Source organism: Globicephala melas, chromosome 7, assembly GCF_963455315.2.
Source record: "Globicephala melas chromosome 7, mGloMel1.2, whole genome shotgun sequence".
Classification (NCBI taxonomy): domain Eukaryota; kingdom Metazoa; phylum Chordata; class Mammalia; order Artiodactyla; family Delphinidae; genus Globicephala; species Globicephala melas.
Window position 1 is genome coordinate 35,466,064 of NC_083320.1, and position 23,827 is coordinate 35,489,890.

Here is a 23,827-nt window from a genome sequence, read left to right on the forward strand (position 1 = left end):
ATCCCTATTCTTTTGTCTCTGTTTATTCTTTTTTCTTTTGCCCTACCCAGGTAAGTGGGGAGTTTCTTGCCTTTTGGGAGGTCTGAAGTCTTCTGCCAGCGTTCAGTAGGTGTTCTGTAGGAGTTGTTCCACGTGTAGATGTATTTCTGATGTATCTGTGGGGAGGAAGGTGATCTCCGTGTCTTACTCTTCCACCATCTTCCCCCCTCTCCTCTTTTTTTTTACTTCCTTTATTTTTTCTCCTTTCCTCTCTTTTTATCTCCCTCTTTTTTCCTTTAGTTTTATTAAAGGTTTTTTAAAGCAAGTTCCAAAAATCATATTATTTCACCCCTGCATATTTAAAATATCTGTAAGCAATATGGACATTTTCTTATATTGCCACAATGCCATTATCACACCCAACAAAATGATCATTTTTTGGTACCATCTAATATCCAGTGTATAACCCAAGCAAACGTCTTTCTATGATGGGCTTGTCTGAATCTGGATCTACACATGGTTCACATATTGAGGTGGTTGTTGTATCTCTGTCTCTTTTGATCTAGCCCAGTTCCCCACCCCCCTTTTTTCCTCCAATTCACTGGTTGCAGAAACTAGGTCTGTTGTCCTATGGAATTTCCACATTCTGGATCATCTGTTTGCTCCCTTGTGGTGTCATTTAATTTGTTTCTTTATCCCTCTCATTTCATACAGACTTTAAATTAGCCCCTTGATTGGGTTGAAGTTCTTTTTTTTTTTTTTTTTTTGGCAAAACTTCTTCAAAGGTGGGCTGTGAGCTTCATATATGTCCTATCAGGAAGCCACAATGTCTGATTATCTCACATCTGGTGATGCAAAGATGAATTGCCCTTGTTCCTAATTGGCTTTTCATGAGGGTTTTATCCATTGATGATCTTTGCCTGAAACAGTTATTTTCTTAGGGTCTCCAAAATGGTGATTTTCTAATCATATCATTTCTTCCACATTTATTAGTTGGATTTTTTTCTATTAAAAAATCTTTCCCTCATCAGTTCAGGCTATCTGGCTACCCTGAAATACAGTTTATACAGGAAAGGCAGGATAAATGCTTATTTTTATTCCTTTTAATTGCCAGATTTCTAGATAAGGAGTTGGTGCTTTAGAGGAAGCTTTTTTTTTTTTTTTTCCATTTTCACCTTACAGACAAAGAACTTGAGGCTCAGAGATGTCAAAAAAAATTGCTCAAGATCCCAAAGAGGTATTAAGGAGCATAAATGGTATTCAAACCAATATCTTCTGGCCTCAAAAGCGTATGCTAATTCTACTAAACCAAAATGTACCCCTGCCCTCAACCCCCCAGCTGCTGACAGCTGGGAGTTGCTACTGCAAATATCTCCCCCTGCTTTGCCCTTTAAGAACCAGGCTCCAAGAATCCTCCTTTACAGCATTCTGGGCTTTATAAACTTACGCAATACTCCAGAACTGTAGTTCCAAATGGAGGTGCTGGCCTGGCTAGGCCAAGAACTGAGCAGAGCCAGGAAATAGGTCACACTATTTCTATTTAGAAGGAGGGGCTTTAGCATCACAGTTTGTGTCTTAGGCTCCTGTGACAACCAAAGTGTGAGTCACTCTAAGTTATGGCTGGAGCAGATAACGGTGACCCAAACAATTTGGAGAGTTGTCAGATGTTAAGATGTCTTAACTAAGTCTCCTAAACCATTTTCCCTTTCTTCTGCCACCCCTGCTCTCTGCCATTCCAGATTTCAGGGGAGTACTTAGGTAACTGCCTAAACATTATTTTACAATTCCTAAACCTCTGTTAACTGTGTCACTGGCATCTGCCCGCTCCCCCGCCCTGAAGCCCATGGTCCTTTAGCGTCTTAAAGTAGTGTTAAAGAAGTAGAGTTCACTTAGTAAATTTGGGACATTTTCTTGGCTTTGTGGTGTCTACATATCACGGGCTTCTAGTGCTAGAGTCTCTACCTGACTCAGAGAAAGAATGTTTCTCCGGGACTTCCCTGGTGGTCCAGTGCGTAAGACTGCACTCCCAATGCAGGGGGCCTGGTTCGATCCCTGGTCAGGGAACTAGATCCTGCATGCGTGCCGCAACTAAGAGTGTGCATGCTGCAACTAAAGATCCCACATGCCTCAACGAAGATCCCGTGGGCCGCAACTAAGACCTGGTACAGCCAAACTAAATTAATAATAAATAAATAAATATTTTTAAAAAAGAACATTTCCCTAGACTTCATACAACCCAGAGGTATAAAATTTTTTTAATGCCCTCCACATTTCACCCCTCTCATCAGCATAGCAGTCTACATTAGAAACAAACAAATAACCAACCTTCAGAATTGTAGTTGGAGAGGTTTCCTGTGCTTATGGGGCTAAAGGCCCCATCTCAGCCTCTGATGTTCCATGATGGGCCTCCAAATAGGGGAGGCCCACAGTCCTGCTGTCCCAGGCCAGTACCCCAATTCCCAAATACCTGCATCTATACATCAGAAAAAAATTTATGCTATCTCTATCCTTGCTTACAGGGGACTGTGATTAGTGCCATGAAAACATGCTGTCAGCTGCAAACAGCAGTCCCCTAAAGCAGTTCTCTAGAAAAAACAGGAAGGTAATTCTGTAATCTGCCTTGAAAAGATAAGGTCAGAGACAGAATCTAGATATAAAAATGGCAGAAGAGAATGAAAAAACGTCATTCAGAGAGTAACCTCCATAAAATTATATTTAAATACTAGGCTTCCTTACAGAATATCTGACCCAATACTATCCAGTAGAACTTTCTGTGATGATGGAAATGTTCTGTATCTGCACTGTCCAATAGGAAGACCACTGGCCACATGTGGTTATTGAGCACTTGAAATGTGGCTCATGCAACTGAAAAAACTAACTTTTATTGCATTTCATTTAATTAATTAAAATTAAAATTAAAATTTAATGGAATTGTGTAGCTAAGGGTTACCATATTGGACAATGCAGATCTGGCCCCTGTATTCTTAACTTTTTCTTTCTCCTAACAGTATACATAATTTGGGGCTGTTATAAAATAGTTAAAAAATTGAAGGTACCAATTTTATTAATCTTAGTGATGAATTTTCCTTATGGAATTAGATTCATAATGGCTTAGAAATTCTAGCCTCCTTGTACATAGACAAACTTTTTATTATGAGACTAACTTCAAGGGAAAATTAATTATGCTCAAACTTTGATTTTTAAAATTTGTGTGAATTATATGCTTTAGTGTTGATGGTTGTAACAGTGATGGGAACGCACTTAATGCTACTGAACTGTACACTTAGAAATGGTTAGAATGGTAAATTTTGTGTTAAATATATTTTACCACAATAAAATAAAGAAAATTATGTGCTTTATTTTCTTTCATTAGGCCTGATTTTAATTTAATTTTGTTAAAATTTCCCACTGTCCATAGACCTTGCTGAGAATCTGGTCCAGCGTGTTCCTGGCTGCAGTGTGTTTTTCTTTGGTGAGGCCGACCTGCCTGAGAAGCGCACTCTTGTCCAGAGAAGGAAACAACTGGGCTGGTTCACAAGGAGGGATTTCAGTGCTCTTAAACCTGACCTGGGAGTTGCACCTGCCCGAAGATGTGGTTTAACAGGTTCACAGTATGGTTTTGTTCTGCTTTTGTTGTTGTTGTTGTTGTTGTTTTTTAATTTATTTATTTAATTTATTTATTTTTGGCTGCATTGGGTCTTCGTTGCTACACACAGGCTTTCTCTAGTTGCAACGAGCAGGGGCTACTCTTTGTTGTGGTGGCTTCTCATTGCGGTGGCTTCTCTTGTTGTGGAGCACGGGCTCTAGACGCGCGGGCTTCAGTAGTTGTGGCTTGTGGTCTCAGTAGTTGTGGCTTGTGGGCTCTAGAGCGCAGGCTCAATAGCTGTGGCGCACGGGCTTAGTTGCTGCACGGCATGTGGGATCTTCCCGGACCAGGGCTTGAACCCATGTCCCCTGCATTGGAAGGCAGATTCTTAACCACTGCGCCACCAGGGAAGCCCCTTTGCTTTTGTTTTTAAACTTGAGTATTCTGAGGTCGCCTTCATTTGATCCCTCCCACATAATACAGGAGGGCTTTAGCTGGGGCTCCTTCTTGACTTGGTTGAAGGTCTCCTCATGCCTCTTTCTTACCCATGCCTTCATGAGCTGACCAGAGAGGCTGGAAGCCCTCATCATATATTCCATGAGAGCCCCCAAGAGTGATGTTCAAGATAAATAACGAGCCCTGCAGCGTGGCCACTGATGGTGAGAATGGTTGACACCAGGACAGGTCCTGGAGGCCCGCTGCTGTGCTGGGCATGAGCGTGTATCCTGGGGACACTCGGTGGCTCAGGACTTGGGTAGAGCTTACTTTTAGCTGGTAGGAAAGTCTTTCAGCACTTAAACATCCAGTGTGTCCAAGTTGATGTTTACAGCTGGAAGTCAGTTCTAGAGGCACCCTGGAGACAAGCTTTTCTACACAGCAGGCTCTAGGCCAGAGAGAACAAACATGGGGAATGGTATTCTTCCTTCCCCTGGATCTCACCAACTCTTACCTCTCTCTGCTACTCCAGACCCACTCCTTGCTTAGAGCTTACCTTCGGAAAAGGCAGTAGCACCCCATCCAAAATGCCATCCCCATTCACTGCACTTCACCATCCTAGTGCCATTTATTTGAGTCTTAATTCTTTCACCCTCAAGTATCTTCTGTAGGGATCACAAATTAAACCATGCTAGGTAACATTTTCATAGTCAGTTAATATTTTAGCCGTCACTAAGATACTAGGTCCCCAAGGAGCAAGAAGTGGGCAACCATAAGAAACACATTTCCCCATGGTGCAGTTACCCATAGGCTTTTGGTTACTAATCCCTGGTGCAGAATTCTGCTCTCAAACCAATGATATCTATAATCAAGCAGAGCACTACAATGAAAACAGTGCAGGCTTTGAGGCTCTGCTCAAATCCTGGCCTTGCTGTTCATTGGCCGTGTGACTTCAGAGTGTTCCTTAACTCATTAAGCCTCAGTTCCCATATCTATAAAATGGACATAATAATTATGTCTCCCTCATGAGACTGTGAAGTTGAAATAATGTCTATTAAGTGCCGAACACAGTACTAAGGGGCCATTTTTTCCTTCCATTTAGAGAAAAGATTTATAAAAAATTGTGTGTTAGTCTTTACTTATGGAAAAAGGAAGAAGCTGATTGCTCCCTGCCAATTTGAACCTCACATATTTTCCCACGATTTGTCTCACAAATGTAGAAGTGTAAGTTTGTGACTAAATTTTCAGACAGCTATTTCCTGGCTTCTAATTTGGGCCTTACTAAAGACTGAAAGGATTATTTCACAAACCTTGTCAGCGCAGTGCCCAGTGACTGGGATTACAGTCAGTGAACAGGAATTAGAAGCAGGGATCCTAGTACTAGAGAACAGAACTGGCTTTAGTATTGGATTAGGCAGTCCCTGGAAAAACTTCATTCTCTTTCTGCACTGCTATGAGACTGAATGGGTCGGTATTTAGGGAGAACTTTAGAGGACTCTAAAAAGCATATCTGAGTTAAAGACTAAATGTTCATGTTATCACTAATCATATTCAATCTTCTAAGAACAAACTTGGTTTGTAATTGTCTAAACCAAAGTGAACACTGCTCCCCCATCTCACCTAATGGTTGTCTGGTATTGGGATAATCTCACCCATTTTACATTGTTTGATTGGAATGGACAAGCCATTGGGATTTCTAATTTCTTCTCTATTTTTACTCCATGTGGAGATCTGTGATTTACATGGAGAATTTCATCAACATCTGAAAATCCTAAGTTTACTTTAAAATGCCAAGATTGGGACAAAAATGTTTAAAGATGGTATTTTAAAGGTAAAATTTGATACTGATAAAGATTTAGTTAGAGGCACTCATGCTACTAACGGTAGCATCAATTGGTATAAACTTTTTGGAAGTGAGTTGGTGATGTGTATTAAGAGCTCCAAGAATATATGTAACTGCTTTGCAGAAATTCTAGTTCTAGTGATAGATTTATCTTAAGGAAATAGATTTATTCCTGAGGAAATAATAAAAAGTACATGTACTTATGCACAAGTATGTTTATCAAAGAACTATTTATAATAGTAAATACGGGAAACAATGTAAATGTTCAGTATTTGAGAGTGATTATTAAATAAGCTATACCTAGGTGAAAGACTATTATGCAAGCAATTAAGTGTGAAGGTTTGGAAGAATTTTTAGAGACTTGAAAAATACAATACAATGTAGAGAGAATTTGCAGTTTATTAATTAATGCAACAAATATATTTTTTAAAATATTTTTATTTATGTATTTATTTGACTGTGCCGGGTCTTAGCTGTGGCATGCGAACTCTTAGTTGCAGCATGTGGGAGCTAGTTCCCTGACCAGGGATCGAACCCAGAGCCCCCTGCATTGGGAGCATGGAGTCTTAGCCACTGGACCACCAGGGAAGTCCCTGCAACAAATATTTATCAAGTACCTAGTATGTGCTAGGCACTATCGTCAGTGGGGAAAATAGAATTTATTTGCCCTCAAAGAATTTACATTCCAGGGATTTTCCTGGTGGTGCAGTGGTTAAGAATCTGCCTGCCAATGCAGGGGACACAGGTTCAAGCCCTGGTCCAGGAAGATCTCACATGCCGCGGAGCAGCTAAGCCCGTGTGCCACAACTATTGAGCCTGCGCTCTAGAGCCCGTGAGCCACAACTACTGAGCCCACGTACCACAACTACTGAAGCCCGTGCACCTAGAGCCCGTGCTCCGCAACAAGAGGAGCCACCGTAGTGAGAAGCCCGCGCACCGCAACGAAGAGTAGCCCCCGCTCGCCGCAACTAGAGAAAACCTGCGAGCAGCAACGAAGACTCAACGCAGCCAAAAAAAAAAAGAATTTACATTCCAGTGGGGAAGGGGTGAAGAGAGCGACAGTAAATAACAAGCTTAATAAATAAAGAATTATATAGTATGTTAGAAAATAAGTGCTACAGCCAAAAAAACAAACAAAACTGTAGTTCACTCCCATCCCAGACACATGATTCCCATTGTCCTGTTCAGTTTCTTTTTTTTGGGGGGGGGGTACGCGGCCCTCTCATCGCTGTGGCCTCTCCTGTTGCGGAGCACAGGCTCCGGACGCGCAGGCTCAGCGGCCATGGCTCACGGGCCCAGCCGCTACGCGGCACGTGGGATCTTCCCGGACCGGGGCACGAACCCATGTCCCCTGCATCGGCAGGCGGACTCTCAACCACTGCGCCACCAGGGAGGTCCTGAACTACAGTTTTTAAATGGGATAAACCAAAGTAGACCTCATAGTGAAGGCAGTGTTGGAGCAAAGACTGGTAGAGAGGCAGTTAGCCACGTGGAGATGTGGACAGTAGTCTCAGGCAGAGAGAAAGCCAGTGTCAAGGCCAAAGGATATAAAGTAGTATAAACAGTATGATCTCAATATTGTAAAATATATGTATGCATCTATTTATTTTATTTATGTTATATATTTGTAAGAAAAGTGTTTTTAAATTCTTAAAGCTTTCAACTTATTTTCATTATTTCTCTAAATTGATTTGATCTTGTGATTACTTTCCATCATCTTTCATAAAGGCTAATTATTGAGGTTTATCAATGATCAGTTTTATAAAAGCTGGGTGTCATTGCATTTATTCAGATTGCTGATGAAAGATTTAAGATAAGAAGGGAAAAGTAACACAACTTTCCCCTCCGTATGTCTTTTTTGCTAATATCTCCTAAGTGGCAGAATCCTCAGTTTGTGCAAAAAACATGAAAATTATAAGTTGCCAAGCCTAGGTAGACTGTTACTCATCGAGAGACACCTCATTTAATAGGCTCAAAGCAGATTCTAATAGAAAAGTAAAATGTTTCAGAGAGGAACAGTGAATAAAGGATATGGATAAACAGTTTCTAATATTTCATGAACAAGATTATAATTCGAGTTTAAGACACATAATCAACCGAAATCTTAGGTTACCTTACTTGCACGAATTATCTCTTAAGAAACACGTAAGAAGGAGTAAAATGTTTTCATTTTTAAAAGTAATATCTACTGAAGGAGAATTTCTAGCACCTCTGTCATTAGGGTAGAAATGTTATTCATCTAGTTTTTCAGTGAATTTAGTTCCTAACTATGGCGATTTCCCTCCTTATTTTTAAATTTAATGGCTTTATATATTTTTCTAACATTTTTTATTTACATCAATGTTTCTCAACATAGTTTTCCACTCCTCCCATCAAAACAGAAAAGCTTCAACACATTGCTGTATTTATTTCTTTTCCTAAAAAAATTAAATAGAAATGATTGGTGCTATCAACTGAACACTTACAGTTAACTTTCCAGTGACAAAGTAATCTACACAGTACCCAAGAGGAAGCAGAATCTATAAGGGAACAGGTTTCTGTTTTGAAGTTCCCTGAGAATATTATAAACAGAAGAGAAAAAAGTGAGCTCAGAAATGATTAACACCCATAGTCAGTGCCAAACACACAAAATCTTTTAAACCAAATTCCTTTTAAAAGTTTGTAGTTGGCCAGCTCATGAGGAACATAAATAAGGACAAAGCAGTAATAGTTGATACTTTTAGATCTATAAATAAATACTTTATACATATATATTTTAAAACCCTAAACATTTATAGGATAATTTAAACACCGCTGGCTGATATATGACTGGCCTGCATATATGCATCATTGTTTAAAAATAGAGGGACAATTCTTTGAACTGTAGTTTCATGTGATGCCTTAGGAATCATAGATGGAGGTAATTGGCACATCTTGGAATCAAGGACTTCTGTTTAGTTATTTCAATGGGTTAGTGAGAGCTGTCCCTGCTTACTTCTGTCTCAGTAAATGAGAAGTTGCAGCATCAGGCACTTTTCTTGACATTGAATAATGCCGTTTACTTCACACCCAAAACTTTACCTAGTCTTTGAAAAATAATTTCTAGTTTTAGAATGAGTCCTGTTTTGAGGAACCTATTTTCATAATTTTCTACATTTGCTTGTAAATCTAGTTGGAGTGATGGAAGATGAAAGGCTCAATGTGTAATTAAGTGTGTAACCTGTAATAGAAGCATGAAGGACTTTGCTTTTGTCTCTGCATGAGCTGGTGAAAGGCACTGTTCTATAGAAAACCTGGGAGCAGGCAGGTCACCTGAGGTTCCTTTCAACTGGACTGGCTTCATTCCATTATGATACTAACATGTATCTACCTCTGTGATTTCCTCTCTGAAGTACTGTTACTCTGAAAGATTCAGAGTTGAGAAATTGAGGCTCACAATTCCTTGCAGAGTGGGAAAACGTCATAGCCATTTTGCTGAAAGACAGCTGAGCAGAGGCAGTGTCCCTGAAGAGGCAGAACTTGAATTCAGACTCACGGGGAGCCACTGCCGGCCCTATGCCACACAGTGTCACTCAGCTTTCTTTTCTGTGGATTTGGCCACAGGCATAAGAGTCCTGCATTCTTCCCGCCATGGGAGTATTGGACTTAGCAATTATGTTTGAGTTTTATGGCTTTAGTCATCAAATGTCCTGTTTCAGCTGTGGTTTCTCTTTAGTACATGTTCTAAAAAATTTAAAATACCAATACGTAATGATGACTAATTGCTTTTGGTGTAATAACAGCTGTTTATATTTTTGAACCTGAGTTCCAAGTCTGTTTTCTTGCTCTGTTTGTTAGTCTGAAGCAAGGACCACATTTAGGCTAGGTTTTATGTTATTTTAACTTTCATGTTTTTACACCCAGTAACCTGCATGGTTCCTGGAACTCAGCAGGTTTTCAGTAAAAACATATTTAATGAGGGAGTCGCACATTAGTTCATGAGAATCTCTTTATTTATTCAAACTGTAATGTAATCCACAAATTTGCAGTTCTCTCTTCAGATATAAAAATGCCAAATATCCCAAAGCACCACCTCGGCTCTCTCCTCATGCATCTTTTAAAACTAAGCCGCCAAAGAGGAACTTAATATGATAAATAGAACTTCTAAATACATCCCTTAGCAACTTCTGACTCCCTAAAATGAAATCCTTTCTGTGGAGGAAAATATATAGAATCTTTTCACCATTAATTGATTGAAGATGATGGCACCTGGAACTATTTTTGAGAATAATTTTGATCTAAAGGGGGAAAAAAATACATGTGTTTCTTTTGAGTACTGCTTTTTCATTTTTCTAATGGCCTCTTCACTATTGTTTTGTCTGAATGCAGTTTTTTATTTGTGTTATTCCAGACATGGTCCTACCGCAAGCATCTTTAAACCAGACATTAATAGCATAGTTCACAGTCATTACTGCCAGTGCTCAAACACAAATATTGCATTTGTGTTTGCAAAAGCTACACATCAGATGTTAATTAAGTGCATTTGTTTTTTTTATGCTTAAACAATCTGGCATAAAGAGTTTACATCTATATCAGTTCACCATAAGGTCTCTACAATATCTGAATCACCAGCCGTACAGTATATGATAAATACAGTGTTTCCACACAAGAAAATAACAGAATTGTCAGGAAAACATCAGGCCTGTTATATTTCCCTGTGAAATAATAGCAACTGAATCTCAGTTTCTTTTTCTTTTTGATAAAAAAAGTATATAACTAGGAGTAAACACCAATATTTAGAATGATAAATTTTTCATTAAAGAACACATGGAAAGTGAAATCATACCAAAGATTTTTTTCCTTGTTTTTAGCTTGCTTCAGGGCGTTGTGACAGTTGCGTTGGAATAAAATTGGAATTTCAGCTTTGCAGTGAGGAGATTCATGCTGCCGCCAGAGCAGCCGAGTGCCAATCTGCGGGAGGCAGGAGCGGGGCGAGACCGCAAACTGAGAAACAAACTTTCACATCAGGTTTCTAATTTTAGAGCAAAAAATGGAATTTCTTTAATTATATGACATTTAACTAGAATTACGATTTTCTGGGATTAATTACCTCCCTTATTTAAAGAATCTTTACTAAGTTTAAACTAGCATAAAAAAAATCAAATTCAGCATTTCATATAAGGTCACTGGGACTGCTGGATTTAAATGCAGAATTTGATTCATTAGAATTGGATCACCATATTGGTGTTGGACGTGGGAAGGATTAAATGGAGGAATTAGAAATGCGTGCATTTGGGCAGAAAGCAGTTTCTCTTCTTCTTTTCTTTTTTTTTTGCGGTACGCAGGCCTCTCACTGTTGTGGCCTCTCCCGTTGCGGAGCACAGGCTCGGGATGCGCAGGCTCAGCAGCTATGGCTCACGGGCCTAGGTGCTCCGTGGCATGTGGGATCTTCCAGGACTGGGGCACGAACCCATGTCCCCTGCATCGGCAGGTGGACTCTCAACCACTGCGCCACCAGGGAAGCCCTCTTCTTCTTTTCTTTTTCCCTTTCTTTCTCCCTTTCTTCCTTTCTTTCCTTCTAAGAAATGGGTCATGACCTCACAACCCCTCAGGAAGGGTACTACTACCTGATTAGGCCAGAAACTTCTCAGCTTCATTGACTGTCTCTGTTTATTCACTGCTTGAATAAGATATAATGATAAAACAAAATTAATTACTGTATAATTAAAGTTTAATAGAAGTATTTAAGGGACTTCCCTGGAGGCACAGTGGTTAAGAATCTGCCTGCCAATGCAGGGGACACGGGTTCGATCCCTGGTCCGGGAAGATCCCACATGACATGGAGCAACTAAGACCGTGTGCCACAACTACTGAGCCTGTGCTCTACAGCCCGCGAGCCACAACTATTGAGCCCGCGTGCCACAACTACTGAAGCCCGCGCACCGCAACGAAGAATAGCCCCTGCTCAACACAACTAGAGACAGCCCATGCACAGCAACAAAGACCCAATGCAGCCAAAAATAAATAAATAAATTTTAAAAAAGAATTTAAAACACACATAACAAGAGCATACACAAAAGAAATGATTATTCTGTGTTGTTTGTGATTACTCTTATTTTATTTAGAAGAGAATATAAAAGTTACTTCTAATGTTCAATTTTATTTTTCTAAGAAATAATTAGCTTTTGAAGGAATTTTTTAAGTAGAGATTTATTTTAATTAAGTAAATCAGTGTTGGGACAAGTGAATTCTTTATGGCACTCTTGTGCTCTGGACTTAACGTCTAAGCTTATTCTACATCTAATAACTTATCTTAGGTAATGAGTTCATTTATTAGCAAGAATGATCAATTTTAGAAATTCTGTGACAGAAGGTACAGTTATTGGGCACATGGTGGTAACAGGTGCCTTGGAATCTGCTGGATGGGGGATTCAGAAAAAATCCCATGTCTTTAGGGATGGAATGGTCCATGCCACCATACTGTGGGGAGGAAGAGCCCTGGGTCCATATGAACGAACTTGCCTTGGAAGTGACTAGCTCCCCCAAGCTGATAACTTACGTATGAATATCTGAATGTTGACTGGGCATATCAAAGTTCTGGTATAGCAAAGCACAATAGGCCCAATAAGTATTTTGAATAGTATCAATACTTAGTATAACCCAATATATGTATACATACTTTTCAGCAAAATCTGAGTGTGATCTAGCTATTTGTTTGAATAATGATAAAGATGAGGCCACTTCTTGAGTCAGAATAGGGTATGTATATCAGATATGAGAAAAATGGGACTGTTTGTAACATTACCTGTTGAGGGGTAGAGGAGAGAGAAACCATGCTTGGATGCTTTCCATTAATGAATGACATTAGCATTGACAAGAAAAATTTCCAATTGTACTCTGTGAAATGTTAAAACTGATATAATTCTCAAAGATATTTAGAGTAAGTGATTGGTGTATGAGGTTGAGAGAGATGTGTATTGACTGTTAGGAAATTTAATTTTTATGAAATAAGCATTATGGAGAAATACTGTAATCTGATTCATTCCTGCAGAATTCCCAGTAGGAAGAGGCCCAGCCTCGGGAGTTGAAATGTTTCATTATGTACATGTGTGGGAAAAAGATGAAATGTGGTTTCCGTGTGCTGATTTTCTGTAAAGCGTCTATTAGTATGAGAGTACCCAGGCTAGGCAGCAAAGCCCCCAAACCACGACTGTCTAGGGGAAAGTGAATTCAGCAGGATCTCTCACTGGATACTGACACCATGAGCAATAAGTTTGAAAGTAGCAAGAAAAAGCATTGACAGTAAAATAATGTTGGAATAGTAACTAAAGAACTGTCTTATGCTGAAGGTGAGGTCAGCCTTTTATCCCTCATCAATCCCTAGTCACTTTGCGTTTAGAAATGTAAAGTTCCCCCAAAACGAAGAAACTGCAAACCTAAGCTTTTTATACCAATGCTAATTTAACCAAGTTGTCCATCTTATAATGTAAACTATAATTAGAGCAGGGCTATTTATGTAACATGAGCTGCATCTTCCCCAAGGCAGGGAAAAGCAGGACAGTTGCCCCTGGGCTCTAGAGTAACCAGGCTCTGGAGTAGCAATGGCAGTCCCAGTCCCTTGGGAAGCTGGGGATGGAAGAAAGAGATGCCTCCAACTGGTTATACCAAGAAGGTATACATAGTGCCCCAAACCCTGCCCTGCCAAACCCAGATGGTCATGAGACACAAGAGTCCCTTTGTCCTTCCCAATTCCAAGACTGTTTGTCACTTTTTAGTGACCTCCTTTCCTAGCCAAGACTGTTGCTGAGGTTCATTTGAATCCGATCTTAACCTAGCTCAGTGATGATGGGTCTGTGTTTGGGGTGGAAGGGATGGGTACAGAGTGTGATTTATTCCTGTCTCCCAGACCCGTAGTCCTGGCACTGAATTCCAGCCCCTGTGGAGATGGCCTTTGAAATGAATGGAAGGCCAAGACATTTTGCTGCTGTTGATATTTAATTTTCAAATGTGCCTTTTGAAATATCTGTTGATACTTTAGAAAGTCAGGGCTTTTCTTAACCATTCTAGAAAAAACATCCAGATACATTTAGAGTAGATAAAAGTATCTGCTTATAGCTCAAATAACTCTATTAAAAATATGTATGACCTTTAGACAATTCTGGAGTTGATAATGAGGAATATTTGTGTATTATTTTAAAAGTAAAACCAAGTAAAGGAAACTCCTTGGATTAAAATTGGGTAAAGAATAGAATCTTCAAAATGAGGCTTTCACTTTGCTTGATTAACATGCTTTTCTAATGATTTAGGCATCGGCGCTAGCCCATATGTGATGAACTGCAATGTTACCATAGATTCTCAAGACTTGGCTCTGGGAAAAGAGATCGCTAGTGCCATTCGGGGCTCAAATGTGAATGGATTGAAGGGCGTCCAAACGATGGCTTTTCCTCACGAAGGGAAAATTGAGATAGCTTGCAATGTAGAGAGTTTTGAAGATCAAGAAGTTACAGAAACCTCAGAAGGCTCTCAATACATGGCTTACAGTGTCCTTGGGGACCATTTTTATTATGTATCTCCTCATTACATAGAAGCTCAAGTTAAAAAATTGGCAAGTGATCAGGGAATTGGCATTAAAGGAAGAGCATTAATTGGATTTACACCCCAAGAGTGCAAGAACTGTGCTGAATATGCTATTAAGGAAGGTATTGGGGAGTTCTGGAAGATACGCAGAGGCATTTTCATGTGATCCAATCTAAGGCTTCATTGAAATTGTAAGGAAAAAATATCAGCCATTACAAAGTTTTCTTTTGGCCAGTGAAGACGAGTAGAAGATCCAAGAGCTTGGTTCCAGCTGTGAGTTGGAAAACTGGAAGCATTCTCTGTCCAGTGACAACAACAGGTGTTGATAGATTGTCCATAATCGCCTTATGATATTTCTAGTCGTCATTAAAACTTCGTGTATCAAGTTCATGCACTTGCATGTACTAGAAGCCCTCCTGAATCAGCTGGGTAAAATGGCCATCGTTGCCAAATCGTCTTTAATTATCATGAACAAAACTAAAAACGGACTCAATTTATTTGGTTTTCCTGACCTCTTTATTCCAGAGTCCTGTATTCAACTCTCATTTTTTAAGTAATCATTTTTTTAATGTGCACTTTTAAAAATCAGGTACTAAGTAACTAAAAAATGGGGAGAATTATAAAATAAAATTACTCTTTCGAAGCATGATTGTTCTTTCCTGCCTTGTTTGGGATGACCCACTGTTCATTCTGGAGCCAGATTTGTCTAATTTTTTTATGTTTATGTGGAGAAGTGGAATGATGGTGTTGGGCATGACTTCAAGGGATTGTATTTATCCTTTTTGGAATTTAAATGGGAAGTCTGAAGGTTTAGGGAATTTATTGCTCTTGAGCAAAGAGAAGGGTTTTGGTGGAAAAATGTTATTTGAAAGAAATCAAAATAGGTTGCCTCTCTGTGAACTGAAAGAAGCCACCACTTGCTGATTCTGGCAATTTTGTGTAAATCCTTAGTGCTTATAATTCTTTGGTACAAGATGCTTTCTGTTCATAAAGCACAAAGAAATGTATTTTTCCATAGGTTTTGTTTAGCAAGAAAGATTATGGTCTTGTCTAATAAGAGCACATAATGTGAGTTTATTTTAAGTAATTAAAAATAAAAAAGAGGTTGAACTCAGTCTTTTTACAGGATCCAGTAATCTATCCTAGTATATTTTTTTGACTTACATTTGACTCTTGACTGTGATTGCATTAATTGTGTTTCAGAATTGTGCTTTTTTGGGGGTGTTTTCTTTTTGCTGTTTAATATAAATACAGCAAAGATGGAGAAATGATGAACCAGGTGTGGTTTTCAGGCGTAAGGAAGTTTAGTTGCTGTGATGAAGAGGGCAAATGCTCTCCAGTTAGACCCAGTGAGTCTGGGAGAGCTGAGAAGTTGTCATGCCTCTTTTTTCTCTTGCTTTGGCAGAGGCCATGTGGCCTAGTAGGATAAGCGATGGACAGTGGATTCTGGCTTGGGTTCTGGTCCTTGCCCTTACCTTCCCTGTAGGCATAGTTTCATTGCCTATAAAACAGGGAAAAGAGTTCCCACTCAGATTGTGTTCTAGGGGATAAATGGAAGTACTTTGTAAGCTGTAATGTAAAAATGAAATATATTAACACTTTTTCCAGACCTCTTCTAGAGCTTTGCTTCAGTTTTGGTCATCAATATTAAACACATGAGAGAGGGTAAAGGCACAGGTTGTCACTGAGTCATTAGGGGTTGTAGTAGGAGTTGATTCATTTGCCACTTGCCTGGATTAACCTCTCCAGATTCGTGTCACTGCATTCTAGACTGCCAGTTTTGAGCAAGGCCTATTTATAACCAAACATCTATTAATGGGTGTACGGAGTTGCAGTTTTTAAGATGAAAAAATAATTCTGGAGATGGATAGTGATGATGGTTGTACAATAATATGAATACTTAATGCCACTGAACTACACACTTTAAAATGGTTAAAATGGTAAATTTTATGTATATTTTACCACAATTATTAAAAATTATATATTAATTTCATAAAAATTTAAAAAAACAAACATGTGAATAAGACAATTTCACTAAGCCCACACTTTCTAAATAAAATTTTGTCAAATTTCTAATATCCATTAAAGTGTACAAACATATAAGATCTGTTTTTCCCTTTTTAATCTATTATGATGGACTTGGGCACTACATGTGAGGCTTAGTTAATGGTTTAAAATGGAGTTGATTAAATTTGGCATTTGATCCAGCTGTCTTTTGTTTTGTTTTGCTTTGTTTTGCGGTACGCGGGCCTCTCACTGTTGTGGCCTCTCCCGTTGCGGGACACAGGCTCCGGACGCGCAGGCTCAGCGGCCATGGCTCACGGGCCCAGCCGCTCCGCGGCATATGGGATCCTCCCGGACCGGGGCACGAACCCATGTCCCCTGCATCGGCAGGTGGACTCTCAACCACTGCGCCACCAGGGAAGCCCAGCTGTCTATTTAAGACAATAATATACTATTTTTGTTATAAACAATTTTCAAAACCAGCGCAACCTCACTTCTTACCACTTGTTCATATTCTAATTTCGCTGTTTTTTTCTATTGTCTTTCTCTCTTCCCCTTCTCCCTTGCTCCACCATGGTTCTTTAGAAAATCTGAAACAGCTGTAAGTTGCTGAAGGTTTATCCTTTGGACGGATGTGGCATCATCAGCTCTTTCTATGTATGAGCTGGCAGAAGTAGCCAGGATGGATCTATAACAATAAGAAGGATTATCAAATTGGGTTGAGAAAAATCTGACCAAACTAACAAATACCCTGATTCATATTAACCTTTTCTCATATTACTCTCTTAGAAACAGACCAACACTTTGTGCAAATGTTTCTGCAGTATTTTTTCCATTGGACCTCAAAGTGGACATTGTATGGAATGTGGCTTCATAGCTTGTTTAACCTCCATCTCCTGCCAGATGACTTTGCCCATGACTTGTGCCAATTGTAAATGGGACAAAATCGATGTGGACAAATAGAGTTTACATTTTATTAACTCTTTAGTGTTTTTTACTCTACCCCACTTTAAATTCAAGTTTTAGTTTCTTAGAAGGGGGACAAGGAAAGCAAAAAGCTAGGCTGTGAGGTGATAAGGGCTTTTGTTGGTGGTGGGGAGGGGCTGTCATTTGCTTCCAACCTGAACTTGGGCTTGACTCCACAAGTTAAAACATCTTTAACATAAGGGGGAGGGCTAAGTAAAATATAACTGTAAAATAAAACAAAATGGGGGGTGATATTTTCATTCCTCAACATAATGAAAAGCCTTGCTCTGTAATTGGTTTGTACCGTCTTGGAAGTGGCGTCCATGGACCACAAAGGACCACTCTATGAGAGATCTGCAAGGAATTTATCATTCCCTCTGGCTGAGCCAAAGCAGGCTTGATATACAGTTTTGTTTAGTATAAATATTCTCATGTTACTGTTTACTCTGTGGGGATATGAGGATCTCACTGACAGGGTACGTGCTCCACTGCCTTGCTTTTAAAAGGCATTTTATTTGACTCTTTTGTTTGTACTTGCCCAGAAACTTCAGAGAATGGCCCAGGAACTTGTTTGATAAGCATCCAGACCACGCTCCCGGAGTATGTCGCACTTGGGGGTTCGAAAAGCTTATTGTTTTAAGCAGGCCCGCACATGGCTTCGAAGGAGCCCATTTTTCATAGGTAAGAACAGTTAGGCCGCTAACAGCAATCCCTTAGAGTGCTCCTCTAAGGTACAAGGAAAGGTGCTGGTGAAGCATGGCTCTGGTTGAACTCAGCCTGACGTTGGATTACTCTGTCACTTCTTTTGCCCAATTTGCAGTATTTTGCGGCTAATTAGTTTGTTGTGAGTTAAGATGAGCGACAGAGACCTAAACATGGGATGAATTGCTCTTTCTAAATGTGTAATGTGTGCATGGTCCAGCTTTTGTCTCTCAGCCCCACACCAACCCTCACCTATGCTGCTTTATGCCACCAGGACTCTGCCGTTAGGCTCTGCCTCTCTGGGGAGCTGGACAGGGAGGCTGCAGGGCTGAAGGAGGAGAGGGGCTTGCTGTTTCAAGTTCCTTCCCGTTTCGGGCAGCCCCACCGCAGCAGTGGCTCTTGACCTGACAGTGGCTCTTGGTTCCAGGCTCCAGCTTTTTTCTCCTGTCACTTTGAGAACCTGCCTCAATGTGCGCTCAGAAGCACCGGCAGTGGCTGCACCCCAGCTCTGTGAGGCCTCTCTAGGCTTCTAGACTCTGAGAACCCTGCCCCCTCCCTTTGATCCTCCAGCCTTGGGGCATAGTGCTTCCTGCAGTTATTTTTATCTCTGGGCACCACGTTCTCTCCTAGCTCTTTTGGTTCTCCAACAACTGTTGACCAAATTTTCAACGTTATTTCTTTTGAAATACTTAGATCCTGTCAGAAATAAATTCTGACTAGATCCTGTCAGAAATAAACCTATCAACAGACCAAATGGAAGGAAAGGAGAAAAAGGCAGAAAATATTCAGTGTGGATCTATAGAACCTAATGAAAACAGCTTGTTGATGATTACTTGCCTTTTCTTCTCATTCGCATTGTATTCTCTGAATTTCATTGTTTTCTTATCATCACGTTCTGTGTTCCCTTTGACAGTCTTGCTATTCTTTCATCTAATAGGGAGTCTGAGTGTTGAATTGGGGTGAGGATTGGAAATATCATGGTAAATCATTGGATAGAGTTTTCCAGTGAATGTCTTTCATGTAGTAGCTTAGTCCACCATTAAAAATATAGACTAATATAATTTTAAAAATTAAAGTTGGGATTTCCCTCATGGTCAGTGGTTAAGAATCCACCTGCCAATGAAGGGGACATGGGTTCGAGCCCTGGTCTGGGGAGATCCAACATGCCACGGAGCAACTAAGCCTGTGCACCACAACTTCTGAGCCTGCACTCTAGAGCCCATGAGCCACAACTACTGAGCCTGAGTGCCACAACTACTGAAGCCCACGTGCCTAGAGCTGGTGCTCTGCAACAGAGAAGCCACCACAATGAGAAGCCTGCACACAGCAATGAAGAGTAGCCCCCACTTGCTGCAGCTAGAAAAAGCCTGCACGCAGCGACAGAGACCCAGCGCAGCCAAAGATAAACAAATAATTAATTTAAAAACAAAGAAAAGAAAATTAAAGTCTTTTCAATCTTTTTTTTTTTTTTTTTTGCGGTACGCGGGCTTCTCACTGTTGTGGCCTCTCCCGTTGCGGAGCACAGGCTCTGGACGCGCAGGCTCAGTGGCCATGGCTCACGGGCCCAGTCGCTCCGCGGCATGTGGGATCTTCCCGAACCAGGGCACGAACCTGTGTCCCCTGCATCGGCAGGCAGACTCTCAACCACTGCACCATCAGGGAAGCCCAGTCTTTTCAATCTTTTAATAGTTGTATGTCTTTCCTTTCATGCCATCTTCACCTGCCAGGTAGATGATGCTTTTTAGCTGGTGGTAGGCTCCTAGCTAAACATCTTTCCCAAGCCTTTTATGTACCATCCTATTAACTTTTTCTTAGGAAACCCCATCTGCAACCAGTTACTGTTTCCTAACTTCTTAGGTACCTCTGTCTTCATGAAGACCAACTGCTTTGGGAAAAGTAATCATTATGGTTGATGTAGTCTAGCAATGACCAAGTGTTATAAAATTATATTGTTTCTAGTAAGTATAAAGAATTTTTGGTAATTGATAAGTATTATTCTGTCTACCCTACAATTGTGTTTAGTAGTTCACCTTCCTTTATGATATCCACTCCACTATTTCACAAGGATAAAAGCAAGATGAAAGAGCGAGATACAGAAGGATGTCTTCAGTGAACCCTTTTAGCATCATTAATCGTGGCTACCTTTCATTGAATTCCAACTAAGTGTCAAGTACTGTTATGTGATTTTCACAACAACCCTTTGGAGTAGATGACTGTAAAGAAATGAAATTCCCCAAGTTCTTTTTAGCCCACTGGGTCAGTCAGGAGTTTCCTCCCACCATATCCCATCTTCTGTAGATTTATACTGCTCTAACCCTAAACAGTGCCCTTGAACCCACATCCTCAGGACTTCAGGCCTCTCCTCCTAGGCCTGGTCAGCATTTGCCTCTAGTTTCTTGTGATCTAGTGAGAAATTGTACATCCAGTTGGTTGAACATCCCCTTCCATGGCAGTTCCATAGGATGGCCCACCTCAGAATCCTGAAACTTCTTCCAGACCGTACTTCTGTACTCTTTTCTCATTTAAAATCTCTTCGAGATCTGTCTTTTACACAATTATCATATACTGAGTTCTTGCCCATTTATTCCTTCCTGTACCTGGAAGATCCATCAGCGTCCAGTTTCATAGCTTCCTCCCCTGGACTGTCAGTGTCTCCTCTGCAGGACTGATTCAGTGCTGCTAAGCACAGCCATGCCTCACCAAGTGAGGAAGTGGAGGATGAATCCCCACATCCCCAGATTTCTCCCAGATGAATTTCTGAAGATTGAGTCACAAAACTTGCTACAATTAATTGGGAGATTCCTGGAATCACTCTCACAGTCCTGAAAGAGCCACGATGTCTGTAGGACCCAGAAAGGTCCCCGTCACTGTTTAAGTAAGGGAAGGATGTTGCCACCAGATGGTGCCAAAACTGCAGCTAGCACCAGGGCACATCTGGATTGTGCAGTCAATACCCCAGAAACTCCTGGCTGGCAGACCGCCTAGAGTCACTTGGGTTATTTGTTCTACTCTGAATTCACATCCCCACATTTCATGCAGTTATATTTTTTGGACTTGATTTGTTGAGTTGTGGCAGGGCTTTAATTGATCTCTTGTTTGGCTTGCTGGCTAGACTGTAAAGCCTCTGAGGATAAGGCTTCATTCACTAGTGTTTATTGAGCACCTACTGTATTTTAGCGGGGCAGATTTACCACAATGCTGAGGAAGCTTAAGCTGCGAGTGCCCTCACTTGTGTGAAGCCCGGGACAGGCCCTGGTAAGAAGCTCGTAGTGTTGTACGATTTTGTAAAACTTGCAAACATAAGATATTTTAGCCACAACTTGTTGAAACTGATGTATATTCCCAATTATACTTTATTAAACTTCTCCTCATGACAGGTGGTATTGGAGTGGCCAGGGTTGGCCTCGTGGACTTACAGCCTGTGCAGTAGCACGGGGTCCTGTGCTTGTTCAGTGCTCTGCTGTCACTGAAATTCTGAATAATTTTCCATTTGCACTGAGCCCCACAAATTATGTAGCTGGTTCTGGGAGTGGCCATGGGCATTTTTGGACCCAGATAAAGGGAGGTTGAGTTGGGGATAATTAGGATTTAGTGTGATATATTTATGTGGTTCATAGTCACTTCCACGCGTAGTTAAGTTACTGCCAACTCTCCCAGTGGGGGAATGGCTTCCAGGAATACTCCTCTCTCCCACTGCGATGGCTTACCCAGTGTTGTGACACACAAAGCAGGACCAAAATGTTGTCACAAATGAATATGTCTTCTGGTACCCAGCACCAGAAATGCGTAAGTTGTGGAGGAAAAACAAAAAACTGAGGCTCAGAGAGGTTAAGTAACTTCCTTAAGGTCATACAGCTGCTAAGTTGCAAGATCAGGTTTCCATTTAGTCTGTCCTTTCTAAAGTTTGTGCTTTTTACCCTTTGCTGTCTAATTTCTGGAGCAATGAGTCATTTCCTCAGAAACATCTTCTAAGACCACTAGGTTAGGTTATAGACTTCATAATGCCTGTCCTTTCTTTCAAAGCCCACATCACAACAATTTAATTACTAAAGTAAATGTCATCATTATGCTTCACCCTCCATGGAGGAAGCCATCTGTTTCGTTTACAGCTTAGGGTCTCAGCATGTATAGTCAGTGAATTAGATTCTTTAGGTCTACTAATTTTCAGAGGTACCTTTGAGTGGCTTCTTGCTTCAAACGCTTTCTTTCTCGCCTTTCCTCCTCTCCCCACCCCGGGTGGAGGTGTTTGAGGGGGTCCTGGGAACCACAAAACATTAGGCTCAGAGTTAACACTGGAGAGTGTTGAGATGGTGCAGTTGGTAATGGAGAGGTGTTATCATTTATTCATTCTCACCTTCATGTGACTGCCTGATGCCCATTCTAGGTACCAGGTACCCATTTCTAAGGGGCAGGGGTGCTGGTCACATGTCATAAATGTATCTGTTTCATCGTTTTATATTTTCGTAAACTGAGGCATCTTAAAATGGGGGAACACCTGTATCCAATTTTCCCCAGGATATACAACTGAGTTCTCTTATACTCCTCATTTCAGATGAGGTTTTCTGATGACACCATCTGGGAAATGTCACTTTGATTAAAGTAAATATGCAGCATAGTTAACACTGGGAGCCTATGTGAATTTCCCTAAGTAGCCACATCTTACAGAAGCAGAAGGCAGCTGGCCCTTTGGGTTGGGAGAACTTAAGAGTGTTGCATTCCACGCTTTGGTGTCAGCCGAATGGCAGTGTGTGGCCAACTGAGCTCTGAAGGGTCTTGTATATTTTTCTTTTCTTACCATTGGGCATTTTTTTTTCTTTTTCAGTTTATTTTGTCACTAAGAAAAAAATATATAAAAATAAAAAACTGAGCTTTATGATTGCCAAGTTTTTCTTCCAAACTAAGAAAAGAAACCAGTTGTTGAAAAATATGATGAATGGCATCCTTTGTTTTATTTTCAGTTCAGCACATGAGGGCACTGCTGTTGGAATGAGGCCAGATTCCCCAGGCAGTAGGGAGCCTTGGGCTGAAAGGAGACCTAGTTATTTTGTGGGGAGGGGGTCAGGTTGGTGTGTCAGGATTTCCTCTCAGCTCTCGCAAACATCTCTTTGCTTTCTCACGTGCCCACCCCTCCTATCTTTCAGTCATTCTTTGTGTTTTCAGCACTTTCTACTGACGAGGATATTGTCTGTTTTTAAGGAAACACCACTGGTACAATGTGGGTCTTTCAGCCTTTAAGCTGTGGTTTTCGCAACTTCCACAGCTACTGACTTATTTGACTGTGGGGTCATGTATGGTTGAGGGCAGTAGTCAGTTTTTAATGTGTAAGCAAACCTTGCGATTGTTAGCATTATTCCTCCTTTATTGTTGTCTTGTTACCAAGTGGTTTGGGAGAGCCAAGGAGCAGAGTCTAAGTTCTTTGTCTGCAAGTCAACCCCAGAGTAGTCCCCTTTGGAACTTCCTCTGCCACCTGCCCACATGCTGGAATTAAGGGAAAGGGCTGGGTAGGAAGGACCACACTTTACTCTCAAGGCGGCAAGGGAAATGTCTCAGATGACTTCAAAGCATCCACATGTTCCTAAGAAATTAAATCTAAAATTGCTCTGTGGATTTGGGTAAACCATAACTCAGCAGAACCTGTAGCATTTCCCCAATTCAGAAGTCCTCTCTGGAAACAGTGTGTACCTTGGCTGGCATATTTAACTCATCTGTTATAAATTTTGTTTGCAAGGGTGTTTTCCTCCCTAGACTGTGAGCTCTTTGAGACTGTTTTATTCACG

At 40.7% G+C, this 23,827-nt stretch overlaps 1 protein-coding gene across 5 annotated transcripts in view; it reads left to right on the forward strand.

The window, feature by feature from the left end:
- FTCDNL1 (formiminotransferase cyclodeaminase N-terminal like) overlaps positions 1–16,569 on the forward strand; it is a 94,846-nt gene extending 78,277 nt beyond the window's left edge. For 4 of the 5 annotated variants that reach the window (XM_060301466.1, XM_030855404.2, XM_060301467.1 and 1 more), the window contains 2 exons: positions 3,398–3,583; positions 14,108–16,569. In XM_060301466.1, coding sequence (XP_060157449.1) covers positions 3,398–3,583; positions 14,108–14,544 — 623 coding nt within the window. In that variant the 3' untranslated portion in view covers positions 14,545–16,569. The remainder of the gene's footprint in view (positions 1–3,397; positions 3,584–14,107) is intronic. The other variant, XM_060301468.1, reaches the window with a different exon arrangement.
- Positions 16,570–23,827: the final 7,258 nt, after the last annotated feature.